Below are 24,413 nucleotides of genomic sequence, written 5' to 3'. Positions count from 1 at the left end.
CAAAATATGTCACTCCACCTGAAAGACAGACTCAGTCTACACAGGTTAACAAATTAATGAAGCATGACTGCTTTATAATGTAGGCTTTTCCAAAGTAGAACCTGAGGCCACACAGGGACCCTCGATGATCTTATAAAATAAGCTCTCCAGACTCCTAAATTTACCCTTTTTCATCTATCTCTCGGGATTTTAGGATGAGCATGACCCAAAATTTAAAGTGCACTTGCCATCTAAAGGGCATTTTTCAGGGGCACCTGGGTGCTTTGTCAGTTGAGCGTCTCTTGACCAACTCAGGGTTGTGAGATCAAGCCAAGCCTGCTTAAGATCCTCCCTTTCCCTCTGCCCCCTCTTCCCCTTATGTGCTCTTTCTCTCTCTCTCTAAAAAAAGGGGGGGGGGGCATTTTTCCAGAAAAAAATAAAACGTTGACATTATTACTATTACTTACCAGGATCCTCAATCTGTTTTTGCTCTCCAAATGTGCTTCTGGGAAATCCCTCACCAGGGAAGATTCTTTTAAGTTACATCCAATCTGGCAACCCAGGTTCAAGGGTACAAATGGAACTTTACAAGTGCTTGGCTCCAAAGAGGTTCTCAGAATTCCCTTTACAGAGTTCCTCTTTATCAAGATGGATAATCTAAGTTCCATTTTATAGACAAGGAAATTAATGGTCAGAGAAGCTACAGGATCTGCCCAAGCCACACAGCTGACAGAAAGCAGAGCTGACAACAGAACCACAGATTTTCTTGCCCATTGGAGAGCTATTTCTACTGCACTACCATGGAGTAGTCGGCTACTCTCAAGAAATCAGTAGAGCTGGGTAGACAGAGCCCCACCTTAGCCTCCTAGCAATAGAACACTGGAGATAATAACCACTGCAGTGTTGGCTCCAAACAGTAGCTCTGAACATTACCCAGCAGCCTGTATCAGCCAGAAACTATACAATGTCCAGAACAGGCTCTCTGTGATAAATATGGAAGGGCTAGATCAAATGGCCTTTTGTGGGCCTTTAGCAGAGGAGGTAGATGGATAAGCCCCTGAGTTCTAGGTATACTCTGGGTCCTAGGATCACAGCCTTGTCATTCAGCACCCCCAATGGGACAAGCCAGAAGCAGAGTAAAGAGGACTCCCTGGCCCAATGGCGTTCAGAGGCCATGTGAGGATATAGCGTCACCACCAGGGGCAAAAACCAACAGCAAAAAAACTGTTCTCGGGATACACATTTTACCTTGGGCAAAGGAACAAGGAAGGCCAAAGAGGCCCTTTCTTCTCCTGCAGAAATCAGCTTCTAAGCCAGGGGTTGGATGACGGCCGTCTGGAGTGCCAGAATTGGGCTGCCTCAAGTAAACCCAAGGACTCTATGCCCGGGAAGGAGTCGGGCCATCACACAGTCCCCGTCAGAGATGAGGAGGGCAGGCCACCTGTGCAGAATGCTAGCCCAGGGCCTCACTGAGAGGACCAAGGCCCAGCCACGAGCTTTCTAGCCAGCCTCACCACAATCTCCCAGGAGACAAGTTTCTCTCCCTCCTACTACATGAAAAAATACTCTGCAACCTCCCTTAACAAAACACTCACTTTTTCTACCAAACAGCCCCTTGGAGGCTGCCTACCACATTAACCAAGGGCACCAGCGATGTACTGTTTGATATAATTGCCCAAAGCTTGGGAAGGGCAGATTCATCGGATTGCCAGATGAGCCTCAGACTCTAACGCCCTACAGCATGTAATGGAACTCTACACGAAGAAACCAGCCTTCCCCCCTCAGTGAAATCGAGTTTATTTAACCTCAATTTGTTGAATGAAACCAAAGCCTTCACAGAGATGGGCCCCAGGCCTGCACACAGACATGACACAGCAAGTCCAGCAGAGCCAGGAAAAGTCTACGCTTGCATGAACCCTCCAGGACAGGATGTCTTGATCAGAAGGAAGACTACACCCAGGCAGACCTCGTAAGGCCAAGGGGCCACTTGCTGGCAACATTCACAAGCCTGAACCCAGCAAGTAAGATAAATCCTAGGAAGTCTTCCAAGAAACTCTTTCTGAACCAGGATTACCAGCTGAAACTGGACTCTTTCCAATGCTCTAATTGCCACAGTGACATTTAGGAAGAGCTCTCTTACCACAAATGGACCAGAAACGCGTTCCTAGGAAATATGGTAGTTGACTGACCCTAGTTCATGAGAGGATCAGGCCCCTTACAATTAGGGCTCTTATGGACAAGCCACAAAACCAACAGATAAGCAGTCTCTGGAACAAAAATGCATGGTACACAACCACTTGGAATATCCCACAGGGCACAGTGACTCATTCCACAAGAGACGTTTTTTTAGAAAGAAGAAGAACCAATCTTGAAATGTTGAGTTATTTAATCTGCCTTTGAGACAGAATTTATCATTGGAAAATCCAAAATGGTGTATCTAAATCCCTAGTCTATATACGTTCCTACGATATAGGAGCAGCAATTCCAGTTGAGCAAAAAGCTGCTCGTGTCTGCAACCCTGACCCGTGCTGCACCTCAGTTAGTTTCACAGAGGGAGCTGCCTTCATTGCGTTTGGAAGATGATTCTCATCTTCCCCAATTTTCAGGATCCAACCACGGTACTTCTTACCCTGAACTGCAATTCCCAATCTCTTCACCATCTCTAGCAGGCAGCTCCTCTAGGGTAGGCGGTCCACTCCATTTCTCTCTGGAACCCTCCATACGTAGCCCCAGTTCCCAACATCCTGCAGGCACTACAAACCGAGTGTTGGATGAATGAACAAGGCTCCCAGGTATGCTAATCTCATGTTTTTCTAAACGTGGGGAGAACTGCCAAACAAGGGAAAGGAGGAATTTAGAAAAGGAAAAAAATCATTTCCAGATTTTTAAATGCGACGTAGTGGAGGATACAGGAACTTTTTTTAAAGTTCCCTCCTCCACAACCAAACTTGAATGTCTGAGTTATTTGAAGGGCATTTTTGGATATAACTCTCGGTTACACATCACTTGGAGTCATGAAAAGGAATGCGTGGACATGTGCCGTGGTATAGGCTGTGCATGTCCCTTCCTAGAGCAGAGCTAAGCACACATCTGGGGCTATTTAACAACTGATTGGAAATTTCGCCTTCTGATTTCCAGTTAAATACTGGGCACAGGAAAACAAATAGCACTTGTTTTTCACTGAGCCTTGTCAGTCATCCAAACTGCAGTGCAGACCAGAGAACTGCCTGTGGTTTGGTGGCAGAGGCCCAAAATATTTAGATCTTTTTCCCCCCAAGTTTAAGGAAAAGGAATAAACCAGATTTTGGCAACACCAGCTTCTTCACCCACCCCTCCCCCTCCTCTCAGAAATACAAAACTAGATTTTAAATATTAAGCGTGTTCCTGGTATTAATTTACATTTTTCATTAGGATTAAATTTTGATTTGTTTTTATTCCAAAGCCAATAGCATAGTGTTTGGTTTCTCTCATTTTTTTTTTTCAGCTGCCCTGCCCTGATATTTACTTGGATTTGCTGAAGAGGCAGTGTTCGGATTACCATTTTCTGTTTCCAATTAAATTGGGATATAATATCTAGCAGCCGTATTATCAAAGCATCATAGAGTCTGAAAGTCAGGAGGACTTTTAGAGACTGGCTAGTACCACCTCCTCACTTCAGAGATAAAAACACTGAGACCCTAGGAGTGAAGTGATTTTGTCCAATGCCACAGATCTAGTTAGTGGCAGTGCTACTGTGTAGTACTCAGACCTCCTGATACGCAGGCCAGGGTGTTCAGTAGAAACAAAAACCTGAGTTACCTCTGAGCAGGGTTGCCTCATAAAATACAAAACAGCTAGTTAAATCTGAGTTTCAGGGATCCCTGGGTGGCTCAGCAGTTTAGCGCCTGCCTTCGGCCCAGGGTGTGATCCTGGAGACCCAGGATCAAGTCCCACACTGGGCTTCCCACATGGAGCCTGCTTCTCCCTCTCCCTGTATCTCTGCCTCTCTCTCTCTCTCTCTCTCTCTCACGAATAAATAAATAAAATCTTAAAAATAAATAAATAAATTTGAGTTTCAGATAAACAATGAATAATTTTTTAGTATAAATATGCCCCAAATAGTGTATCGGGCATACTAAAAAGAACTATTTGTTGTTTACTTGAATTTTAAATTTAGTGGGCATCTTATAAATCTGTTAACTCTGGAAATCTTACCTTAGAAACTAATATCTTCTCCCACTCCATACCTCTACTCAAACATACACACGTATACATTTCTTTCTTTTTAATGTAAATGTCTGGAAAACATAAATTGCAGCACAGTAATCCCAAGAACGAGTGAAACTGGAAGAAGTTGCTGCTTGTTTTTTGACTTTCCTCATCTGAGATGCCTTTCTTCCTTATAAGCACGTAAAACAACTAAGCCTGACATTAAAAGGCTGGCCAAGGCCTCTGGGTTAGACATTTCATGTCTCGTCTTGAGAGTTTCTGCTTGTCCCAAGGCTGTGTCTGTAGACCTTGCAGGAGGACACACTCAGTTTCAAAATACAATAAAACAAGATTAAAACCAAACGAAATCAGATACATGGGATAAAGTAAAAAGATACATTTTTAAATTCAGTCCCACTGATTTTTACACCTTAATCTTTAAAAAGAGTGCTGAAGCAAATTTTTTTCTAACTTAATTGAGATATAATTCACCTATTATAACATCCAGACTTTTAATATGTACAATTCAGTGTTTTTAGTATATTCACAGTTGTAGTCCAGTCATCACTATCTAATTCCAGAACATTGTTGCCATTCCCAAAAGAAACTCTATGCCATTAGTAGTCATCCCTCATTCTCATGTCCCACCAGCCTTGGTAATCACTGACGTACTTCTGTCTCTAGGGATTTGCCTGTTCTGGAAACAAATGGAATCATACAACATGTAGCCTTTTGTGTCTAGCTTCTTTCACTTATAATGTTTTCAAGGTTCATCCATGTTGTGCTATGTATCAATACTTCATTCCTCTTAGTGGCCAAATAATATTCCACTGCATAAATATACATTTTTTAACCCACCTATCAGTTGATGGATATTTGGATGTTTCCACTTTTTGGCTGTTAAGAATAATGCTGCTATGAACATTTGTGGGCAAGTTTTTCAGTAGACATATGTTTTGCCAATTGTCTTCTAAAGCACCATTTTACATCCTGCCAGCCATTCATGAGGGTTCCAGTTTCCCTACAACCTCAACAACACTTGTTATTATTTGCCTTTTTTATTAGAATCATCCTAGTGGGTATGAAGTAGAATCTTGTTGTGGTTTTAAATTTGCATTTACCTAATGACTAATGAAATTGAACATCTTTTCATGTGCTTTTGGCCGCTTGTGTTTTTTCTTTACTGAAATGTCTATTCAAATTGTAGCATATTTCTTTTTTTTTTTTTGTAGCATATTTCTAAAGACAATCTAGCATTGTCCAATCTCTTTTTCTTTTTAAGCAAACTCAAGTTGACAGTTCAGACATTTATTGCCCAGTTGCGCTATGCTTTTTCTTCAGTGTGGAAATAACTGCATAAATAAGAATGAGTTTTTGTGGTCCTCCTAAGAGATTTTTCTTTGTAATTTCAACATGACAGACTGAGAGACTAGGGTTATTCCTATTTCTAATTGCATTGAGGGACAACTCTAACGACTCAATATCCTCTGGGCCATCCATATACCATACAAAAGAAAATCTATACAGCTGTGACACCTCCGTCATTCATGCACACAAGGATATATGTGTGTGTGTGTGTGTGTGTGTGTGTGTGTGTGTGTGTGTGTGTGAGTGAGAGACTCATACTCAAAGACTCACTACTTGACAATGAAACAATCACTCCTCACTCCACTCTCATTTCCAAAACAACCAGATAAAGGAACGGCACTCACAGATGAAACTCAATACCACTCTCTCTCTGCCTGACCTGCTCCTTCTTGCTTATACTGTGAAATCATAAGAAGGACTAGAATGATTTGACAGAAAAAGCCAGATACATTTATCAGACACTATTAAAGTATAATGTCTTTAGTCACTCCCATGGGTGACTAGTCCCTGTTAACTAATTATGAAAGGCTCTCTTTTTAAATCTGGGTAGCTATAATAATGCAGATGTGTCAAGTTAAATTAAAAGGTCATCCTGAACAGAGGAGAAGATATCATTGCTTCAACTTTTCTCACCACCCTACTTAAAAAAACAAGAACAAGAACAAAAACAAACAAACAAACAAAAAAACCCCAAAGTCATTTAGTATTGTAACTCTACCTGGGAAGTAAAGACAGTTCTAAGACAGTAATGCTTACATATACATCTTAGACTAAGAATCAAGAGACTGCCTGTTAGGGCCCCTGGGTAGTTGAGCATCCAACTCTTGATTTTGGCTCAGGTTGTGATCTCAGGGTTGTGAGACTGAGCCCTGTGTTGGGCTCTGTGCTCAGTGGGCAGTCTGCTGGAGATATTCATTTTCTTTCTCTCTCTCTCTCTCTCTCTCTCTCTCCTCCCGTACTTCCCCCCCCTCTCCCCACCATCCTCTGCAACTTTGTACTTGCTTGATAACTTGGAAGAAGACAGTGATGGAGATGGCTAAGCCTCAGCTTCTGAAAATTCCATGGGCCTTCTGAAGTGTTTATAAAATAATGTAATTATCTTATCTCCAAACTTTAACTCTTAACTACTATAAATGGATAAACAGAATTCACCACTGGTTTTCCATCTAGCAGCAGATCCCTCTGCTGCAACAGCTGTCCAGAGGATAAGCAGACCCTGAAATCCCTTTCCAGCTACACAGAGCAAGGGAAGAACTTGCCTTGCCTTCTTCACTTCACACACTCTTTCTCTCAGGGAGACTTACCCAGCTTGTGAGAGAGCTTGCATCACTCATCCACTGACCTGAGAACCTCTAGAAACAACAGATGTTCCACCTTGAAGAAATGTGCAGAGAGGAGAAAACCATTCTCCCTAAAGAAATCCTGCTGGGACTTTTGGCAGAGTTCAAGGGTCCCCAAATTTAAATCCTTGGCTTCCCCCAGTGCTGTCTCCCCTGTGTTGGTAATTTTAAGTTCATTGTTTGGTCTGTAATTTCCTTCCATGGCATTAATTCCAAATAGGGGTGATGTCAAATTGTTTACTAAACCCATCTTCTTGTGTCAATGTAAGTACATTTTAAACTGATGCTCCAGAAACAATTCTCATATATCTCAAACAAAACTAAAGCAAATAAATAATGATTAGGACTAAGATACTATCTATTAAAACTCATGGAGTGGTAGGTTCATGCAGAATCTCAACAGTGACCAGTACAACTATGATATGTGTGGCCCCCACTTTACATCTGAACCTGTAGCCCAGAGAAATAGGAACTCCTTTCAATCTCCGTCAGGCCAAGCCAGACATTTATAATTAGAAATATAAATTCAACATCCTTCCCAAGTGTTCTCTACTCTGATAATAAATAGTCATAACAATAGGAGGGTAACGTCTATGAATAGGATCAGGCACTGTACTAAACATGTTACATGTAGTCTCATTTAATCAAGAAAACAACCCTGTGATGCAGGACTGTTAATTTTCCTATATTATAAATGAGGAGGAAAATCAGGTTCAGAGAAATAAAATAATTTGCTTTGAGTTACTACTTGCATTCAAAGGAGGGTGGGCAAAGCCTTTGCTCATACCCTCTCTCATAACCTGCCCAGGGTGGTAGCCTCAGACAACTACTGAATATCTGCAGTGTGGCTGGTATGCCAAAGGAACTATATTTGTGTTTGTGTGTGTGTGTGTGTGTGTGTGTGTTTTAATTTCATTGGGCAGCCTGGGTGGCTCAACAGTTTAGTGCCTTCTTTGGCCCAGGACATGATCCTGGAGTCCCGCCATTGAGTCCCGTGTGGGGCTCCCTGCATGGAGCCTGCTTCTCTCTCTCTGCCTATGTCTCTGCCTCTGTGTGTGTGTGTGTGTGTGTGTGTGTGTATCTCTCATGAATAAGTAAATAAAATCTTTTTTTAAAAATGTCATTATTTACGAGAGAGAGAGAGAGAGAGAGAGCGTGTGTACACACAAGCATGGGGAGGGAGGCACAGAGAAGAAGAAAATCTTTGGCAGACTCGTGCTGAGTGCAGAGTTGGATGCGGGGCTTGATCCCAGGAACCTGAGATCATGACCTGAGCTGAAATGAAAAGTCAGATGCCTAACCAACTGAGCCACCCAGGCACCCCAATATATTTGTTATTTGGGTTAATTTAAATTTAAATAGCTTACCCATAACTAGTGCCTTCAGTATTGGACAATACAGCTCAGCATTCTAAGGGTTAAATGTGCATAAGAATTTATGATGAAAAAAAAAAAAAAAAAAGAATTATGATGAAAAAAAAAAAAAAAAAAGAATTTATGATGAAAGCCATTACAATTACTATCACAAACACCTTTATTACAGGAGATTGACAATGATTATGAATATGAAAGAGCCAGTCTGGGGTAAGAGCTTATTGAGTATGTCCCAAGGTTTGAAAGACTATCACTCAATTTGATTTTGTCCAATGGTTCCTAATGACTAGATTCAGGTTATGTGCATGTTGGGCCAGAATACAACATAAATGATACTGTATTCTTTCTCAGGTTATCACTTTTAAAGGCACACCATGTCCACCTGTACCATATTGTTGATGTTAATTGTGATCACTTGGTTGAGGTTCTGTTGGATATCTCCACTGTATGCACTGTTTTTTTGTTTGTTATTAAGTATTTTGAGACTATGTAAATGTACTATTCTTCAAATTCCCTCCACCTTTGCTATGTTTAAGCTTTTTTTTTTTTAAAGATTGATTGATTGATTGATTTGAGAGAGAGAGAGAAAGAGAGCACATGAGCAGGGGGAGGGAGGAAAAGAGAAAGAGAGAGAAAGGGAGAGAGATTATCCCAAGCATTCCTCACTGATCACAGAGCCTGATGTAGGGCTTGATCTCATGACCCTAAGATCAAGACCTGAGCAGAAATCAAGAGTCACTTAACCAACTGAGCCACCTAGGTGCCCCTACTTAAATTTAACTTCTTTTGAAGACTCTTGCTCAAAAAACTTTCACTATGATGATTACAAATTCAGGAATTTCTAACTCCACCATTCTTTCTATTATTGATTGGCATTTTACAATAAAGAAGGGCTGTCTCTTATCTCTTTTTACTAATTTATCTATTTACTTATTAGCTGTATTGATTATGGGCTTCTACTTTATTCAATAGGTACCTTGAGTTTTTAGAAGTATTCTTCAAATACAAGTGACAAGAAAATATAGACTTGAATTTACAGTCACTAATTAGGCAAAGTTTACTCACTATGCAAAAGAAAGACTATTAACTAAGTCCTCTTCTTGTTCTGGATGCTCTGGAGCAAAGGTTCAAAAGCCTAAGGCTCTGCAGTTAAGGACATTAGCATGGAGCTCCAGCAATAGACAACATGAGTTATCACTATGAAGGGCAGTGTTGCTCATCATCAGACATGATATCATACCCCAAAAATTCCATCCAAACAACCCATCAATTTCTCCACAACTAGCAAACTTGAATGTTCTGGCAAACTCAAAAGGACATGATTTACAAATAGTAGGTAATATTTGGATCTTTCCACAAGAGCTGGGTTCCAGCTTTTTTATAAAATACAAATGTTTTCATTTTGGAACGCTCTGTGTCACTTTCTCAACAAACAGATCCTCATATCAGAATGTAGGCCTGTGTTATATACAAATAGAATGGGTTTGTGTGTATTTATTTTGTGGCCAGAGACCACACACCTAGTGGCTATTTACAATGTTTACATTACTCTTGATGCCACCAGAGGAGTCTCAGAACTGAGACCAAAGCCCAGGCCACACAGAGTATGAGTGCAGGTCCGACTCTAACATGAAAACTAGACTGGACCCTCCAGCCACAGAGACCCATGTGCAGTTGCAGTGTTTGTCTTCTGTGACTGCTTATCTCCATCATCCAAATACCACTAGGAGCATTCTTCAAATTTAACACACTATGGACTCTGGTATTGTTTCAATGAAATAAGCCTTAATTTTTTAAAGACTTGTAAAAGTTTTGGGACCATTGTATCCTTATGCTAAGGACACTTTGGGAGAGTTTCAAACACTCACCAAGAAAAGTCTGGAGACCCCAACTGCAAGCCTCTCTGTCTTCAGATGCCAGACCAGGGGCTGTGGAGAGTTGAGCAGGAACACGACAGGCTTGTGATGAATGTGGACTGAGGAGATGGGATTTAGGTGCAGAGTGACCTAGGAAGGAACAGAAAGAAATCTTAACAGTGGCTTTCCATTAAAAAAATCACTTAGCGCAGCATCTGGAATACTTTTTCACACGTCTTCATTAAGAAAAGCTGTAGTTAGTTCAGATTCTATGGATAAGATATATTAGGTTGGACTCGATGATACTGCCAATATCTGGTCATTTTTTTACTACAAAAATGGCTACCCTGTGTAATTCAACCCACGCTAATCTCAACCAAAATATGATTCAGCTCCCAGTAATAGTGGAACACAAATAAACAGAGCACTTTTTTTTTCTTCTCAAAGTTAGCAACAGCAGAACACAAGTTACCTTCCCTCAGGACTGTCCTCTCCTTCAAGGCAAATGATTAAGGTAAAAAGTGGGATACCGAATCCCCTGGGAGAAGGTCATCCCTCCAGATTGCCAGAGAGAGCACTTTCTTCTCTTCCAGGTGAGCTCCAACCTCTAAAAAATTAAGTAAGTTCTGCCAAAGAAAAGTGCCGAAAGCTAAGGGAAAGGGGGCTGCCAAGGGGAGCTGCCAGTGCTTTCATCATCCCAGCTATTAGCTGGAAGGGGTTTTCCAAAAAGTGAAGCATAGAGAACACACAGAATAAAAACTGATTTGTATATAAACCTAGTTTAAAAAAAAGAAAAACAGGGAAGAGAACCACAAGCCTGGATAAGAAAACTGTGACCAGTTGTGACAGCAGATCAAGGACTACTGTAAGTTACCACTGTCACCGTTAACACCATCAGAAAGCATCTACGAGGACAGCTGGAAACAGTGGGTCCCACCATATCTTCTGGGAGCACACCAGCCAAGGTAGGTTAACGTGAACACAGAAAAACAAAAGGGTGCCAAAGGAATACTGAACAGATGCTTTCATATAAGCATGTCTCATACTGGCTTTCTCTATAGGAGGGTGAGGCAAGACCCAAGAAGCACATATTTTAAAAAGTTGAACTCACTCAAGAGCACCAGAGAGTGATGAGAGGGAAAGCACAAAAAATGACTTTAGTTGGCAAGACACAGATCGAGTAATACACTGGGAATAACAGAACATCTCAGGCCTAATCCTTAGGAGGACTAAATGGCCTAGATCTATGATCTGAGTCTAAATAGCCACTAGGGATAGAGCACTCAAAGCTGGACTGCTTTCTGTCTTCCAGTGGCTGCTGGTCCACTTTGATCTCCATGTATCTCTGCCTTTTATTGTAGGGACTGCCTATGAAACCGATGTCACTTATCACAGTAGCCTCTCAGGTCACTGATAATAAGGCAACAAACTTTACTTTCAATACCCATGCCTCAGCACATGGTAGGTACTCAGTGAGCACCAACTAGATATTTAATTTTCTAATTTCCAATACCACAAAAGCACTTCATTCTATTAATAATTTGCACTATGGTATTTACATACCATGTCCACTCATTAACTGTTGAGTGTGTCTTAATCTCTGAGACTGCAAATACTCCATAGGGCAAAGATCTGTCTTACTTTAATACTGTGTTCAGTGGGATCCCTGGGTGGCTCAGCAGTTTAGCACCTGCCTTCGGCCCAGGGCCTGATCCTGGAGTTCCGGAAATGAGTCCCATGTCGGGCTCCCTGCATGGAGCCTGCTTCTCCCTCTGCCTGTGTCTCTGTCCCTCTCTGTCTGTCTCATGAATAAATAAAATCTTTAAAAAAAAAATACTGTGTTCAGAGTACTAGACACTTGTTTAAATGATAGATTTATCACAGCAAATGCATCAATTTATGTTACCTAAAAAGTTAAAAAGGCTGAATATGTTAATTGGTTGAAAGGGACTTAGCTAGCTAATTTACAGAAAAATTTTAAAACATGAGCAATACTATCATGTGCTATTTCTGCAATACAGCTAGGATCATTTTTTACATTTGGCATATGCAAAGTACTAAAAGTAGAGTACTAATGAACAGTGATGTCAAGTACAGCTATAGCATAACAACACATTGCTTGGTTGTACAAACTCTATGTCACGGCATTTTGCACAGCTGTCTGCATCTAGAAGTAAACAAATTGATGGCCACTGTAAATGAGAGACGCTGCCAAAACAGAGCAGGGGCAAAGAGTCAAACTGTATGTAGCATCAACAGAGAGATGCACACTTCAGAAAGCACACACCATGGAGAGTGAATTAAAGAGAGATGAAATCATTACTTGTTCAAGAGTACCTGAAAAATTGCTAAGAAATACTCTGCCATGAACAGTATGTGTCAGTAAAAAGTTTCCAGAGTTACTCATTCCAAAACTGTTTATCGAGCCCCATCATGGCACAAAGAATAGCCACGTGTATCCGCAGAGGGTACGTCAACTCTTTTCCTGGTGATTTTCTTTGCTGCCCTCAGGCATACCGCTCTTGAAGTGTGTAGATAAAATAGCAATAAATATATATCTCAAATGAACAAGAATTTTTTTTAAAAAAAAGGAACTTAGGAAATGAAAAGAAAAATGTGTATGAGACAGATATTGGTGCCGGGGTCCAAAATTTTCCAGATGGTCAAAAGTGTCGAGGCCTGGCTCACACAATCAAGGAAAGATTTCTAGGAGCCACAGCTCTGAGCTTTCCTGGAAACGGCTCCCTCTTCAATATGTGGCAGCGTCTGGCCAAGAAGAATCCCCGACTCTGGCACACAGGGCCCAGGCAAAACCCCAAAAACCATCTGGCAGAGAAAAATTCACACTATGATTGGGAAATTAGAAGAAAAACACTCAATACTTTTTTAAAAAGATCATTAGGCAGGAACAGAGAGTCCCCCAAGCACCCACTCACCCAGTCTCTCAGTATCTTTCCTTTACTAGAATAAATCTTGCTGAAAGGAAGACAAGAGGACAACCAAAAACAACCAACAAAAGAATGAAGGTATAAAAGCTCCCCAAACGATGGGGAGAACATACCCGGAATACCTCTGAAAGAATTCCTGGCTCAGGTGCCTACTTTCTCTCAGGCTGAAAAGAAAAGGAAAGGAAAGGAAAAGAAAATCCTCTTTAGAACCAACTGCAGCTCAGGGTAGACTGGTTACAAAGATAAGAACATGCTGAAGGTTTTCATGGGTAGATCACTGCCCCATGATCATGGTCTGAAGACCAGAGCTGAGGCAGACTGCAGCAAAGAAGTGGGCCATGGAGAAATAACACAAGTGGTATCTGATGATTCCCAGCTTGGCAATCCAAACGGATCAATCCTGTGCTAAATTTACATAAAGAGTCACCACTTAGTCCATGGGCTTCATGAGCAATAACAAACTAAACCTAGGGGTTGTGTGACTGGAAAGGCTGATGAAACCAAAGGGGATGCACCCCCAAATGAGGGAACAATGACTAGTCTCTAAATTGGTGGCTTCTGTGTTAATCTTTGGCAGTAACAAAGCATTTGAGAACTTATTGCAAGAGATAAGCCTTCTCACCACACACAAAAACTCCCATATGCACACTACATTTTGCAGGCAATGTCAGAGAAAATATATTCCCTGTAGGGCCCATGAATTCCAGATTAAGTACCCATTAACTGAGGTTAAGGAGGCCACTGTAGAACAAGAACATTCTAATGGCAGAAATAGAAACAAAATGACTCCATGTAATTAAACTAGAGATCATGCCTCTGATTTTAACATCAACCTCTCAGAGAAAGAACTTAATGGATGGCAACTCAGAAGTAAAACACTTGTCCGTGCAGTTTCTGGGGTTTCAGTGACCTCTTAAAATCATATTGACTGCAAAGTGGTCCATAAAGCCTCATCTAAGAGTTCTGTTCTAATCATGTTTGTCTCAAATAGTCCTGCATTTCAGTCTTCCTAATGGCATGAGAAAATGCAAGTAAATCTAATCTATCACATCCCATATGTAGACACTGTCCCTCATACATTGCTGATCCTTCCCCTAAATGAGGAAAAGCTCATTGCTTCTGAGCTAATGGAAGGCTAATCTGTTCTATGACATCTATTTATACTAGGTCTTCTGAGATTATCTGTGTCCTTCAACAAACTACAGATGTAATTAATGTATTTCTTCTATTTTATAAAGAAAAGGAAAGTAAAACTCAAAGTAAATCTTTTCTAAGTACTTGCCTGGGGAATCTGAATACAATTTTGACCAAAATCAAGGCCAGTTCTAAGGAGCATAAAGCCTCTGGGTGGAAAGACAAACTTCCTATCTCCCATTTAGGAAGCATGTCCTTGCCCATGTTATCACCAGAAAACAACAAGGACAATTTTCTCTGAACCTTGTTAGGGTGAAGACCTCTCAGTTTTCCAAAAATTATCTTTGATAAGCAAAAACTACATATTGTCTCAAACTCTGTAAATCACTTTATGAAAATGAATTATATACTTACAGGAAAGAAAAAAACCCCTCCCTTTATGGAAAGATGCCATATGAAAATTGTTTTGCATTTCTAAGGGTTCCGAGTAGAGATGCAAGATATTTCTAACATAGTGATTTAAAAAATTTCCTATTAGTTACCCCCCCACACACACCGACTCCTGGGGTTTGTTAAAATAAACATAAGCAAAGCGAGCAAAACAACTGATATAAGAGTTAAACAGCTGTCTGATTTTGCTAACGTGTCAGTGAGGTTCCATTTCAACATTTCTGATTCTTGTAACAGTCCCTGTGGACCCATGAAACAATGAAGTCATCCAAAACACTACCAGAGAGACTCCTGTTCTCTAAAACCAGACCAAATGCTCTGAAATGGATGATCCAACAATCAGTTTACTAAGAAGACAGATAAGAAAAGAACTCTAGCATAAAATCACACCCTGGTCTGTGTATAGCCATCATCTATCCCCTACTCAGAGGTAAGGAGACATCCTCTTAGCAACACTGTTGGTAGTAACTGCAAACATCTTGAATCTGGATCTCATAGCACCCTAAGTCACACAGACACCCGGACGAGACACAAGTCTATTTCAGTATGCTGGGGTACCACACTGAACTCCAATTTCACTTCTATTTGAGCAATATGGCTTTTAGGAGCTCAAATCTGACCCCAGATACATCTGAAATGTACCCATTGCCGTGAGCAGGAAATAGTAGTTAGTAGCTGCAAGTGTACCCGGTCTAAGGAACCCCTGCAGCTGACATTTTATTTGCCATCGCTTGTCTTTTGCCATTTGGGAATTGGTATAAAAAGACTCCCTTAAAATATTCTTGGAGGGGTTAATGTGGAGCTTTTAAAATTTTTCCTGATTATTTTTACATTTCTTTGAATTCATAGAAAAACATCAATCAGTTGGTACTGAATTCAAGGAATCTCTACCCCCTAAGTGACTCCACCCTCACCCAGAGAGTCCACCAATCATTCTCTCTGGTCTCAGCAGCACTGGGGTCAGGGATTTCACACTGCTGTGGCAAATGATACAGAGCTCTTTTTCCCCCAATAGTTTTGTCTTGAAACCATTTAACATGATGAGAGGGATACAGCCACTCAGTTCTAAAACTAATTCCTCCTCCCCCAAACAAGGACAGGATTCAGGATTCCCTGGGAGCTTCCGAAAATAATCTATTATGACCACAAAACAGGGGGGAAAAAACCTAAAATGAAAGTCTGAAATTTGATGCAGAAATAAGCCTTCCCTCTCTGCTCTATATTTTGAATGCTCTGGAAAAATACTCGGAACTAAATTTGGGTTGGGGGTTGAGGGGCAAGAGCTCATATAAACAGAAGAATATTTCTGAAACTACGGGTCATGGCCCTCTAACGGGGTCCTGGGAGAGTTGCAAGGGGATTCCAGAGACCCTGGCCCTCCCTTCCCAGAGTAGCCCACAGCCCAGTCACTATGGGGAAGAGAAGCAGGGAAAAAAGAGACCCTGGATTTGGGCATATTTGGGGGCAAAAGTGTGGCGGGAGCCCTTAGCAGGCCAGTGCTGATGGCAAGTCTAACTCATAGGTACTGTTCCGTCATCCGTTAGTGTAAGTTTCTGCTATCTGAATATCGTACTGGAGGCCAACACACCAGGGCTTCTCAGGATTCTGGCCTGCAGCACCTTCCTGCCAGCCCCTGGACACACATGAATGTCCAGCTCAAGATCAGGGAAATCTTTTCCTATCTGCAGGCAGGACTGGAGCTCAACAGTGCTCCTACAGACCAGGCTCATTTTTCTACTTCTGCATGGCACTGCAATAATCTGTTTAGATGTTTGTCGTTTACACACACATACACACACCCCATCCCTTATACTGTGAAATCCTCGAGGTATTCTTCAAGGGCAGAAACAGTCATACTCATTTCTGCATTCTTGGGCCTAGTGCAGAGCTGAACACCTAGCAAGCAGTCAATAATTTTTCTGAAAGAGTAAATAAAAGGAAGAATAAGTTATTCACACACACACACACACACACAAATTATTTTGATAGTTATGAATATATAAATCGATAAAATGTGAAAAAGCCTTTGGATCAGGTTTTCCTTCTCAGAAATAAATAACAAAGATTGGAAAAAAAAATTGACCAAACATTCTCCTGTCTCTTAGAGAAGAGAATTTCAAATACTTTTCACTTAGCCAATGAAGTATGCTAGAATAGTTAGAAATTAAAATTCTAGGGACACCTGGTTGGCTCAGCAGCTGAGCATTTGCTTTTGGCCCAGGGCATGATCCTGGAGTCCTGGAATCAAGTCTCACACTGAGCTCCCTTCATGGAGCCTGCTTCTCCCTCTGCCTGTGTCTCTCCTCTCTTCTCTGTGTATCTCATGAATAAATAAACAAAATATTAAAAAAAAAGAAAAATTAAAATTCTAGGGGCACCTGGGTGGCTCAGTGGTTGAGCGTTTGCCTCTGGCCCAGGGCGTGATCCTGGAGTCCTGGGATCGAGTCCCACATTGGGCTCCCTGCATGGAGACTGCTTCTCCCTCTGCCTACGTCTCTGCCTCTCTCTCTGTGTCTCTCGTGAATAAATAAAATATTTTAAAAAAATGAGAATTCTAGACAAATTGAAGGAACTCAATATTTGCACATTGATTAACGTGAAAAAAGCCTGTTTTTTTATATTCCATCACACTTAACAGACCCATTCCAAACATTTTATTATTATTTTTAATACTACCATATAACTATGGACTGTATTAAAAAAAATTTTTTAGTGGAATCAAGGGATTTTATCTTCTGCGTGTGTGCGTGGGGGGGGGGGGTTGTTTTTGTTTTTGAGAAAGAATGCATGTGCATGAGAGGTGGTGAGGGTGCTGTGGGAGAGAGTGAATCTTAAGCAGGTTCCATGCCCAGCACAGAGCCCAACATGGGGCTCCGTATTGAGATCAGGACCTGAGCTGAAATCAAGCTGGACACTTAATCGACTGAACCACCCAGATGTCCCTGGACTATGTAAGTTTATTTCTTCTCAACTTCTACTTTTCACAGTGGGCTTGAAATTGTTTTTGCTACTTAACTGTTTAATAAACCTGTATTTTGGCATGCATTTGACTATAGCAATAGGATGTCATAATGGCCAGCTTGTCAATACTCTGGTGAACAGAACTGCATAATCAAGAAAATCATTGAGGTGACCAAAGGGAGTGAATTTAATAAGTAGACATAGCAAGAACCCAATTCTCACATGATCTGAGTACTGAAATAATCATTTCCACCTGCCAATTGCTATCACAGATCTCAATAAAGATCGCTGTTTAAGCACCATCTTAAAGTTAGTAAGTTTATAATAGAAATAAAGACAAAATGCACTGGTGTTCAAGCTGTGATTTATGATGCTTTAAGCTCAAAAGGATGGCACCTGGATTCCCCTGGCCTAGTATATTGACCTGAAGCTGGTCAGGAATTGTGAATGGGCATAAAGAGTCACCTTTCTAGCATGAAAGTGAAATCTGGAAAGGAGTAACTATCAAGGCATGGACTTCACAAAACACTGCATTTGTGTTTCTGATGTTAATAGGAATAGTAGTGGGAACAGAAGTTACAGCCATCATTATTGTATTCTAAGAAGAGACAATAGGCAGGTCCTATGGGTCCTTCTCCTGGGTTAAGATTTGCTGCTCTCATCAGAAGTTGCTCTAATTATCTAATTATTCCCATTTCAAAGATGAAGAAATTGGTAACTAGAGTAAAGAATTTTTCCAAAGTCATATGGCCAGAGAGTGGCAATGCTAGGAGTAGAACCAATGTCTCTCACTGTCCTCTTTTTCCTGCTCTACCTTCCCACTCCACCTTAACTTGGGGTGTTGGCCTATTCTATAGGATTAAGAGGCAGGAACTACTTCGCTTCTGGAAAAGGAAAGATAAAGAAGAAAGGAAGGGGACTGAGTTGTGAGCAAGATAATGGGAAGCTAGCACAAGGTGGGGGGAGTAGTAAAACACCAACAGGGATGGGGCAACAAGCATTTTTATGAACTGTGATGCCTACGTTGCCAGCTCAAGTTGTCTGAGTTGCTTTGATGTCAATCCTCCTCTGTCTCCTCTACAAAAGCTTTAGGAATGCTCACTGTTCTCATGATCAAATGCACTATAGAACTCAAAATGGTGTTGGTTGCATTTTACATCCAAGTGAATCAGCTGTACTCAAGCACCACACACATGCAGAATTACAAAACAGGTAAGTGGAGGGAGGGTCAGGAGAACTTTAAAGCTCTGGCAATCTGCAAAAATATACTCTGTATTTCTATAAGTCACTGAATTAGCAAAGATGGGACTCAATCATTCGTTCAACTCCAGGAGCTCCCAGTTGATATGTGGATTAAACCAAAGTTTACTTGGTTTACTCTCTCAGGAAACTAAGTTCTGGTCAGGGTAGAAAAACCTTGGGAATTTTGTGAGGTCTGGTTTCCTTTGAAAGTTCTAACAAAAACAACTCCTGAAGTTCACAGTACCGGCCCCCTAAGGGTATTCTGGTCTCATCCAGCCAGGTTATGATTTTAAGTAGAAATGTTTTTAAAGGAACTTTAGTTTCAATGTTACATGGCTTATCTTGAGAAAGGGAGAAATAACCCAGAAGCCAAAGTGGGGAGAACATGTTATCATTCTGTGTTTTAGGAGTATTTTTCCTGAAAAACAAAACAAAACAAAACAAAACATCATTTTCTTTGATTGAATGTTCCACTATCTTTCAGGGGCATGGAATTTTAAATGCTTTTAATTTAGGCAATGAACTGTGTCAGGACAGCTTAACTGCCAATAGAGCAAATGCAGTTTGCAGTATTTACATTACAGTCTAGTACTTCTGCCTAAGTACAACAGAAAGTTGCCAAAATATGCCTACAGAATTTGGCAACTTATAGTTGATAAGTGTCTAAGATGGAATATCTTCCTAAAGTCAGTACTGAAAAGTTTAAATTTCCTATTTTCTTGAGACAGTATTTTTTTAAGATTTTATTTATTTATTCATGAGAGGCCCAGATAGAGAGGCAGAGAGACAAGCAGGCTCCCTGCAGGGATCGATCCCAGGATCCCCAGATCACGGACTGAGCTTTGTCAGTCAAAGGCAGACACTCAACTGCTGAGCCACCCAGGCATCCAGAGACAGTATTAAAAATAGTTCAATACATTTGTTCTAACTGGGAAGGACTAAGCTATAGTAAACAGCAGGATACTTGGTTACAAATTCATTAAAGTTTCTCTATATCTTTAAAAAGGCTTTCAGAGGATTCCCCGGTGGCTCAGCGGTTTAACACCTGCCTTTGGCCCAGGGTGTGATCCTGGAGATCCGGGATCGAGTCCCACCGGCAGGCTCCCTGCATGGAGCCTGCTTCTCTCACTGCCTGTGTTCTCTGCCTCTCTCTCTCTCTCTGTCTCTGTCTCTGTCTCTGAATAAATTTTTTTTAAAGATCTTAAAAATAAAAAGGCTTTCAGCACTTATTAATAACCTAAAGGAAAATAACTAAAATAAAAAAGGAAAAGATCTAAGATACAAGAAGTCTGAACAATGTTTCCTATTTGGATCAAGAGTGGTCCTGTTGACATTTATTTACAGGTAAACCAACACAGCAGAAACAAGGAATGGATTTTATCTCTGAATGAAACAAGAGCAAATTCTAATACAAACCATTCGTTTTCCAAGTTATAAAGTTAATACTATCCAGTCATTCATTTTCCAATAATGAAGATACTGTAATCCTGTCAAGACTTTATGTGTAGTCAGCAAATTTAAGCCCTGATAAATCAACTTATATAACTGGGAATTAGTGAATGTATAGGGCAAAAGAAAAAGAGAGAACATCAATTCATTTCCAAATGAATAAAATGACTTCCCCTATTTGACATTGGGGAAATGCAAGGTGCTGCCTTAACATTGGGAAACACTAATGATGTCTTAACTTCTTACATATAATCTCACTTCTTATACTTAAAAGGAAAAAAGGTTCTACTCTGTGAACTTTACTCAGGATACTAAGTATGTAAGGCAGAGCTAGAGCACCTGTATTTAAAGAGAGTTTGAAAATATTACAATGGCTTAGTTTCTCCTGTAAATGGAGAAGGTACAAGCTACTCTTTCATAATACATCTCTAAAGAAATTTTCCAGGACTGACCAAAGTCTGGATGGTCCAAATAGATACCAAGATCAAACAGCTTAAGCTCTGCTTCATTACTCAGTTAAGTCCCAAATGCCTATTAAGTCAAGAGCTGCTAGCGTTCTACTTCTCATTTTCAGGAAAACTATCAGTTCACCATTCTAGCTCTGATTCATCCTCTAATAAGCAATATGTAGAGCCAAAATGGGAAAAGTAGAATGTGGGGAGGGAGGGTGCATTACAAAATATTTCAGGAATGGATCATAAATTTAAATACTCCAAAATTACCAGGATATTGTGGAAATAATTAAGATTCTTGCCATTCGTGATGTTTGGGTAGAAATTAGAAATCTGACTCATCATAATGACAAATTGCTCTATAAAAAGGTAATTTAAAAAGTTTATTATACCTGACACACAATGTTACATTGGTTTCAGGTGTACAAAACAGGGATTCAATAACACTATTAGTTATACTATGCTTACGGCAAGTATAGTTACCATCTCTCACCAGAAAATGCTAATACAATTCTATTGACTGTATTTCCTATACTGTACCTTTTATCTCCATGATTTATTTATTCCATTTATTTATTCCATAAATGGAAACCTGTATCTCCCACTCCCATTCACCCATTTTGCCTATCCTCCCAGTTCCCATCCACTCCACTCCTCCTGGCAACCCTCAGTGTGTTCTCTGTATTTTATAGGTCTGATTCTTCTTTTTGTTTATTTGTTTTGCCTTTAAATGTCACAGGAGTGAAATCATATGATATCTTTTTGTTTGACTTATTTCAGTTAGCAAATTTAAGCAAAGTTGCCATTTTGACAACATCCATCCATGTTGTCAAAATGGCAAAACCTCATCCTTTTTTACAGCTAATGATGTGACACACACACATACACCCATACACACAATGGAATATTGTGTATTCCATTTTTACAGCCATAAAAATTACTTGAAATAAGCAAATGTGACATACCCATCAATGAAATATTATTTAGCATAAAAAGAATAAAGTACTGATACATTGTATAACATGGATGAACCTTGAAAACATAGTGTGAAGTGAAAAGGCCAGACACAAAGCATTACATGTTGTACGATTACATTTATATGAAAGGTCCGAAGCAGGCAAATCCGGAGACAAAACAGATTAGTCATCTCCACTACCTAGGGGTAGGGGAGAATAAAAGTGATTGCTAATTGATAGGGTATTTTTAAGGTGAAGAAAACATTCTGGAATGAGATAGTGGTGATGGTCGTACTACATTGTAAATATGCAAATGCTACTGTACTATACACTTTAAAATGGCTAAATGGTAAATCCTATGTTTTTTATCACACACCAAAAAAATGTGATTTGATCTTCCACATGGTTTGGACCAGACCAACTCTTGAGTTTCAAATCCCACCTGAAAGACCTTCATGTGATAATACAAGGAATTTGGTTTATCTTAGAAGGGCTGAAAAGTCCCATCAATCCTCAGGACTTCATGTAAGACAGTCAAAGCTAAGCCACACACTAAGTTTGCTTCAAATGGGAACATGGTTTCTACACACTTCTTTTTCCATTTAATTAAATTGCATTAGTTAGGTACCCATGATGAGCTGGGCACCATGACAATTATTTCTATTAATATTGACAAAGGAAAGATGAGTAAGACGCAATCTATCTTTAACCAATTTGCTTAGAGTCCAAAGGAAAGACACATGGAGAGAGGATTGTAATATAATACCAAGACTAAGATATGTCCAGGTTGTGTGGGGACAGCAGAGGATGTCAAGGGTCAGGAGAGGCAACAAGCAAGCAGGACAAATTGAACCCAATCCTCTGTGTAAGAAACAGGCAAAGCCTGTCAACATGATGAATTTTCTGGTTTCTCCCACTCCTTTCAAACTTTCTGAACTACTTGGACTGGCTGCATAACCACTTGTTAGAGATATTTTAGACACAAAACCCACAAACCACATATAAGCTAGACTGGATGAGCACTAAGACCCCTTCTGACCCTAGAGTCTAGATTCTGTGATTTCCTTAGCGAAGAATTTTCCTAAGACTTTCAGAATCACTTTATCCATGTCCTATTTCATTTCTTCTCTAAAGAAGTCTGTTAAATTTGTTTTTAAAAATCCATACATTGGGCAGCCAGAGTGACTCAGGCGGTTTAGCGCCGCCTTCAGCTCAGGGCGTGATCCTGGAGACCTGGGATCGAGTCCCACGTCAGGCTCCCTGCATGGAGCCTGCTTCTCCCTCTGCTTGTGTCTCTGCCCCCCCCCCCATGAATAAATAAATAAATAAATAAAAATTTTAAAAAAATAAAAAATTAAAATCCATACATTTAATAGACAACAAAGTCCTCTAGAGTCTCAACAATAATGCAAAAGAAAATGACAGCAGGAGAGAACAAATCTGTCAGGAAAGTGAGGATAGTTCAGTATCCCATAGAGCTCACAATACTACTGTGGTAGGTGCAGGTCACATCTGTGTCATGGTATAGGTGAGCCCATGGAAGCCTGTTGTCTCTTACTTAGGAGCCCGGACTCTAATATTAGACCTAGCTTTGAAAAAGCCATTATTCTTTAGAAAATATTCAATTAAATCTCCACTAGCTTTAGAAGAGATCAGAGCAATCACAAAGAATTGCTGAAGTTAGATAATTTGTGTTTGTTATAAATATAATTTACTGTTAACTCTGAATGTGAGGAAAATTTTATTATTCTCTAAAAGAAAGACAATGAAAACTCACATTTTTCAGACCATTACACATGGATAATATTCTAAAATATCCTTGTTTTCAGAAGAGAGAAACCTGATAAAGTCATCATCAGATACCACATTCTTAAGCAAACAAACATTTTAACCAGGGTTAACAAGTAGCAAAACTATATAATTTGTGTTTCTTCTTCTATTAATTTTCCACTCACCATAGACAGTTCCCAGCAGTACTGAGAAATAAAATATGGATGATGTATAAAATGGATATTGTCCCTCTTAGGACAGTGAATGCCCAGATATTTCATGGGGAGGGGGAAATCTTCTGTTGGCCTCAAGCTATTCTAAAGAAGGTCCCACCATCTAAAAGACTGCTTTTTGATTAATTACTTTATGGCTTAAAAATGGGATCCATAAAGTGAAATATGACTAATCAGCAAAGCATAATAATTGAGAGCATGGATGCTTGCAGCCAATTCCCTATGTTGAATCCCAGCTCCATTTCTTACGTGTGTGACCTTGTTTATCTAAACATGAGGGTAACAGTATCTACCTTTTAGAATTTTTAAAAGAAATAAGTTAAAACATATAAAGCACTCATAATATGTTTGTGCATGGTTAAAATTTTAGTTATTAGCTACAGAAAGGCCCTCAACAGATGTTACAAACTGTGGGCACAGTCATCACCTGAGGCATCATAGGAAGGTTCTCCTATAAAGATGGATTCCCTCAGTCTTCTCCAACTGTTTTCCTTCTTGTGAAGTGCTCTCCATTTGCTACTCTGGACCCAATTCCCACCAGAGTTGTTGATAAAGTGGGCATACTACTCTACTGCTGGTCTGGAAATTCTCAAGGACAAGCTATATGCAAACTCAGCAAATAAGACATCTCAATTCTGTTTAGAAAGAGGCAAGGGTGTGTATTAACATACTTAATTTAATTACATTGTCATGTTTTCACAGGGGATCAATTTT

The 24,413-nt window shown here is 40.1% G+C and overlaps 1 protein-coding gene across 4 annotated transcripts in view; it reads right to left on the bottom strand.

The window, feature by feature from the left end:
- The window catches only part of TGFBR3 (transforming growth factor beta receptor 3), a 193,994-nt gene that overhangs the window by 63,906 nt on the left and 105,675 nt on the right, over window positions 1-24,413 (bottom strand). For all 4 annotated transcript variants that reach the window (XM_041750917.1, XM_041750919.1, XM_041750916.1 and 1 more), the window contains exon 4: window positions 10,117-10,254. In XM_041750917.1, coding sequence (XP_041606851.1) covers window positions 10,117-10,254 — 138 coding nt within the window. The remainder of the gene's footprint in view (window positions 1-10,116; window positions 10,255-24,413) is intronic.

Source organism: Vulpes lagopus, chromosome 3 (genome assembly GCF_018345385.1).
Source record: "Vulpes lagopus strain Blue_001 chromosome 3, ASM1834538v1, whole genome shotgun sequence".
Classification (NCBI taxonomy): domain Eukaryota; kingdom Metazoa; phylum Chordata; class Mammalia; order Carnivora; family Canidae; genus Vulpes; species Vulpes lagopus.
Note: the sequence above shows the minus strand (reverse complement) of the source record. Positions and strands in the feature narration are given on the sequence as shown.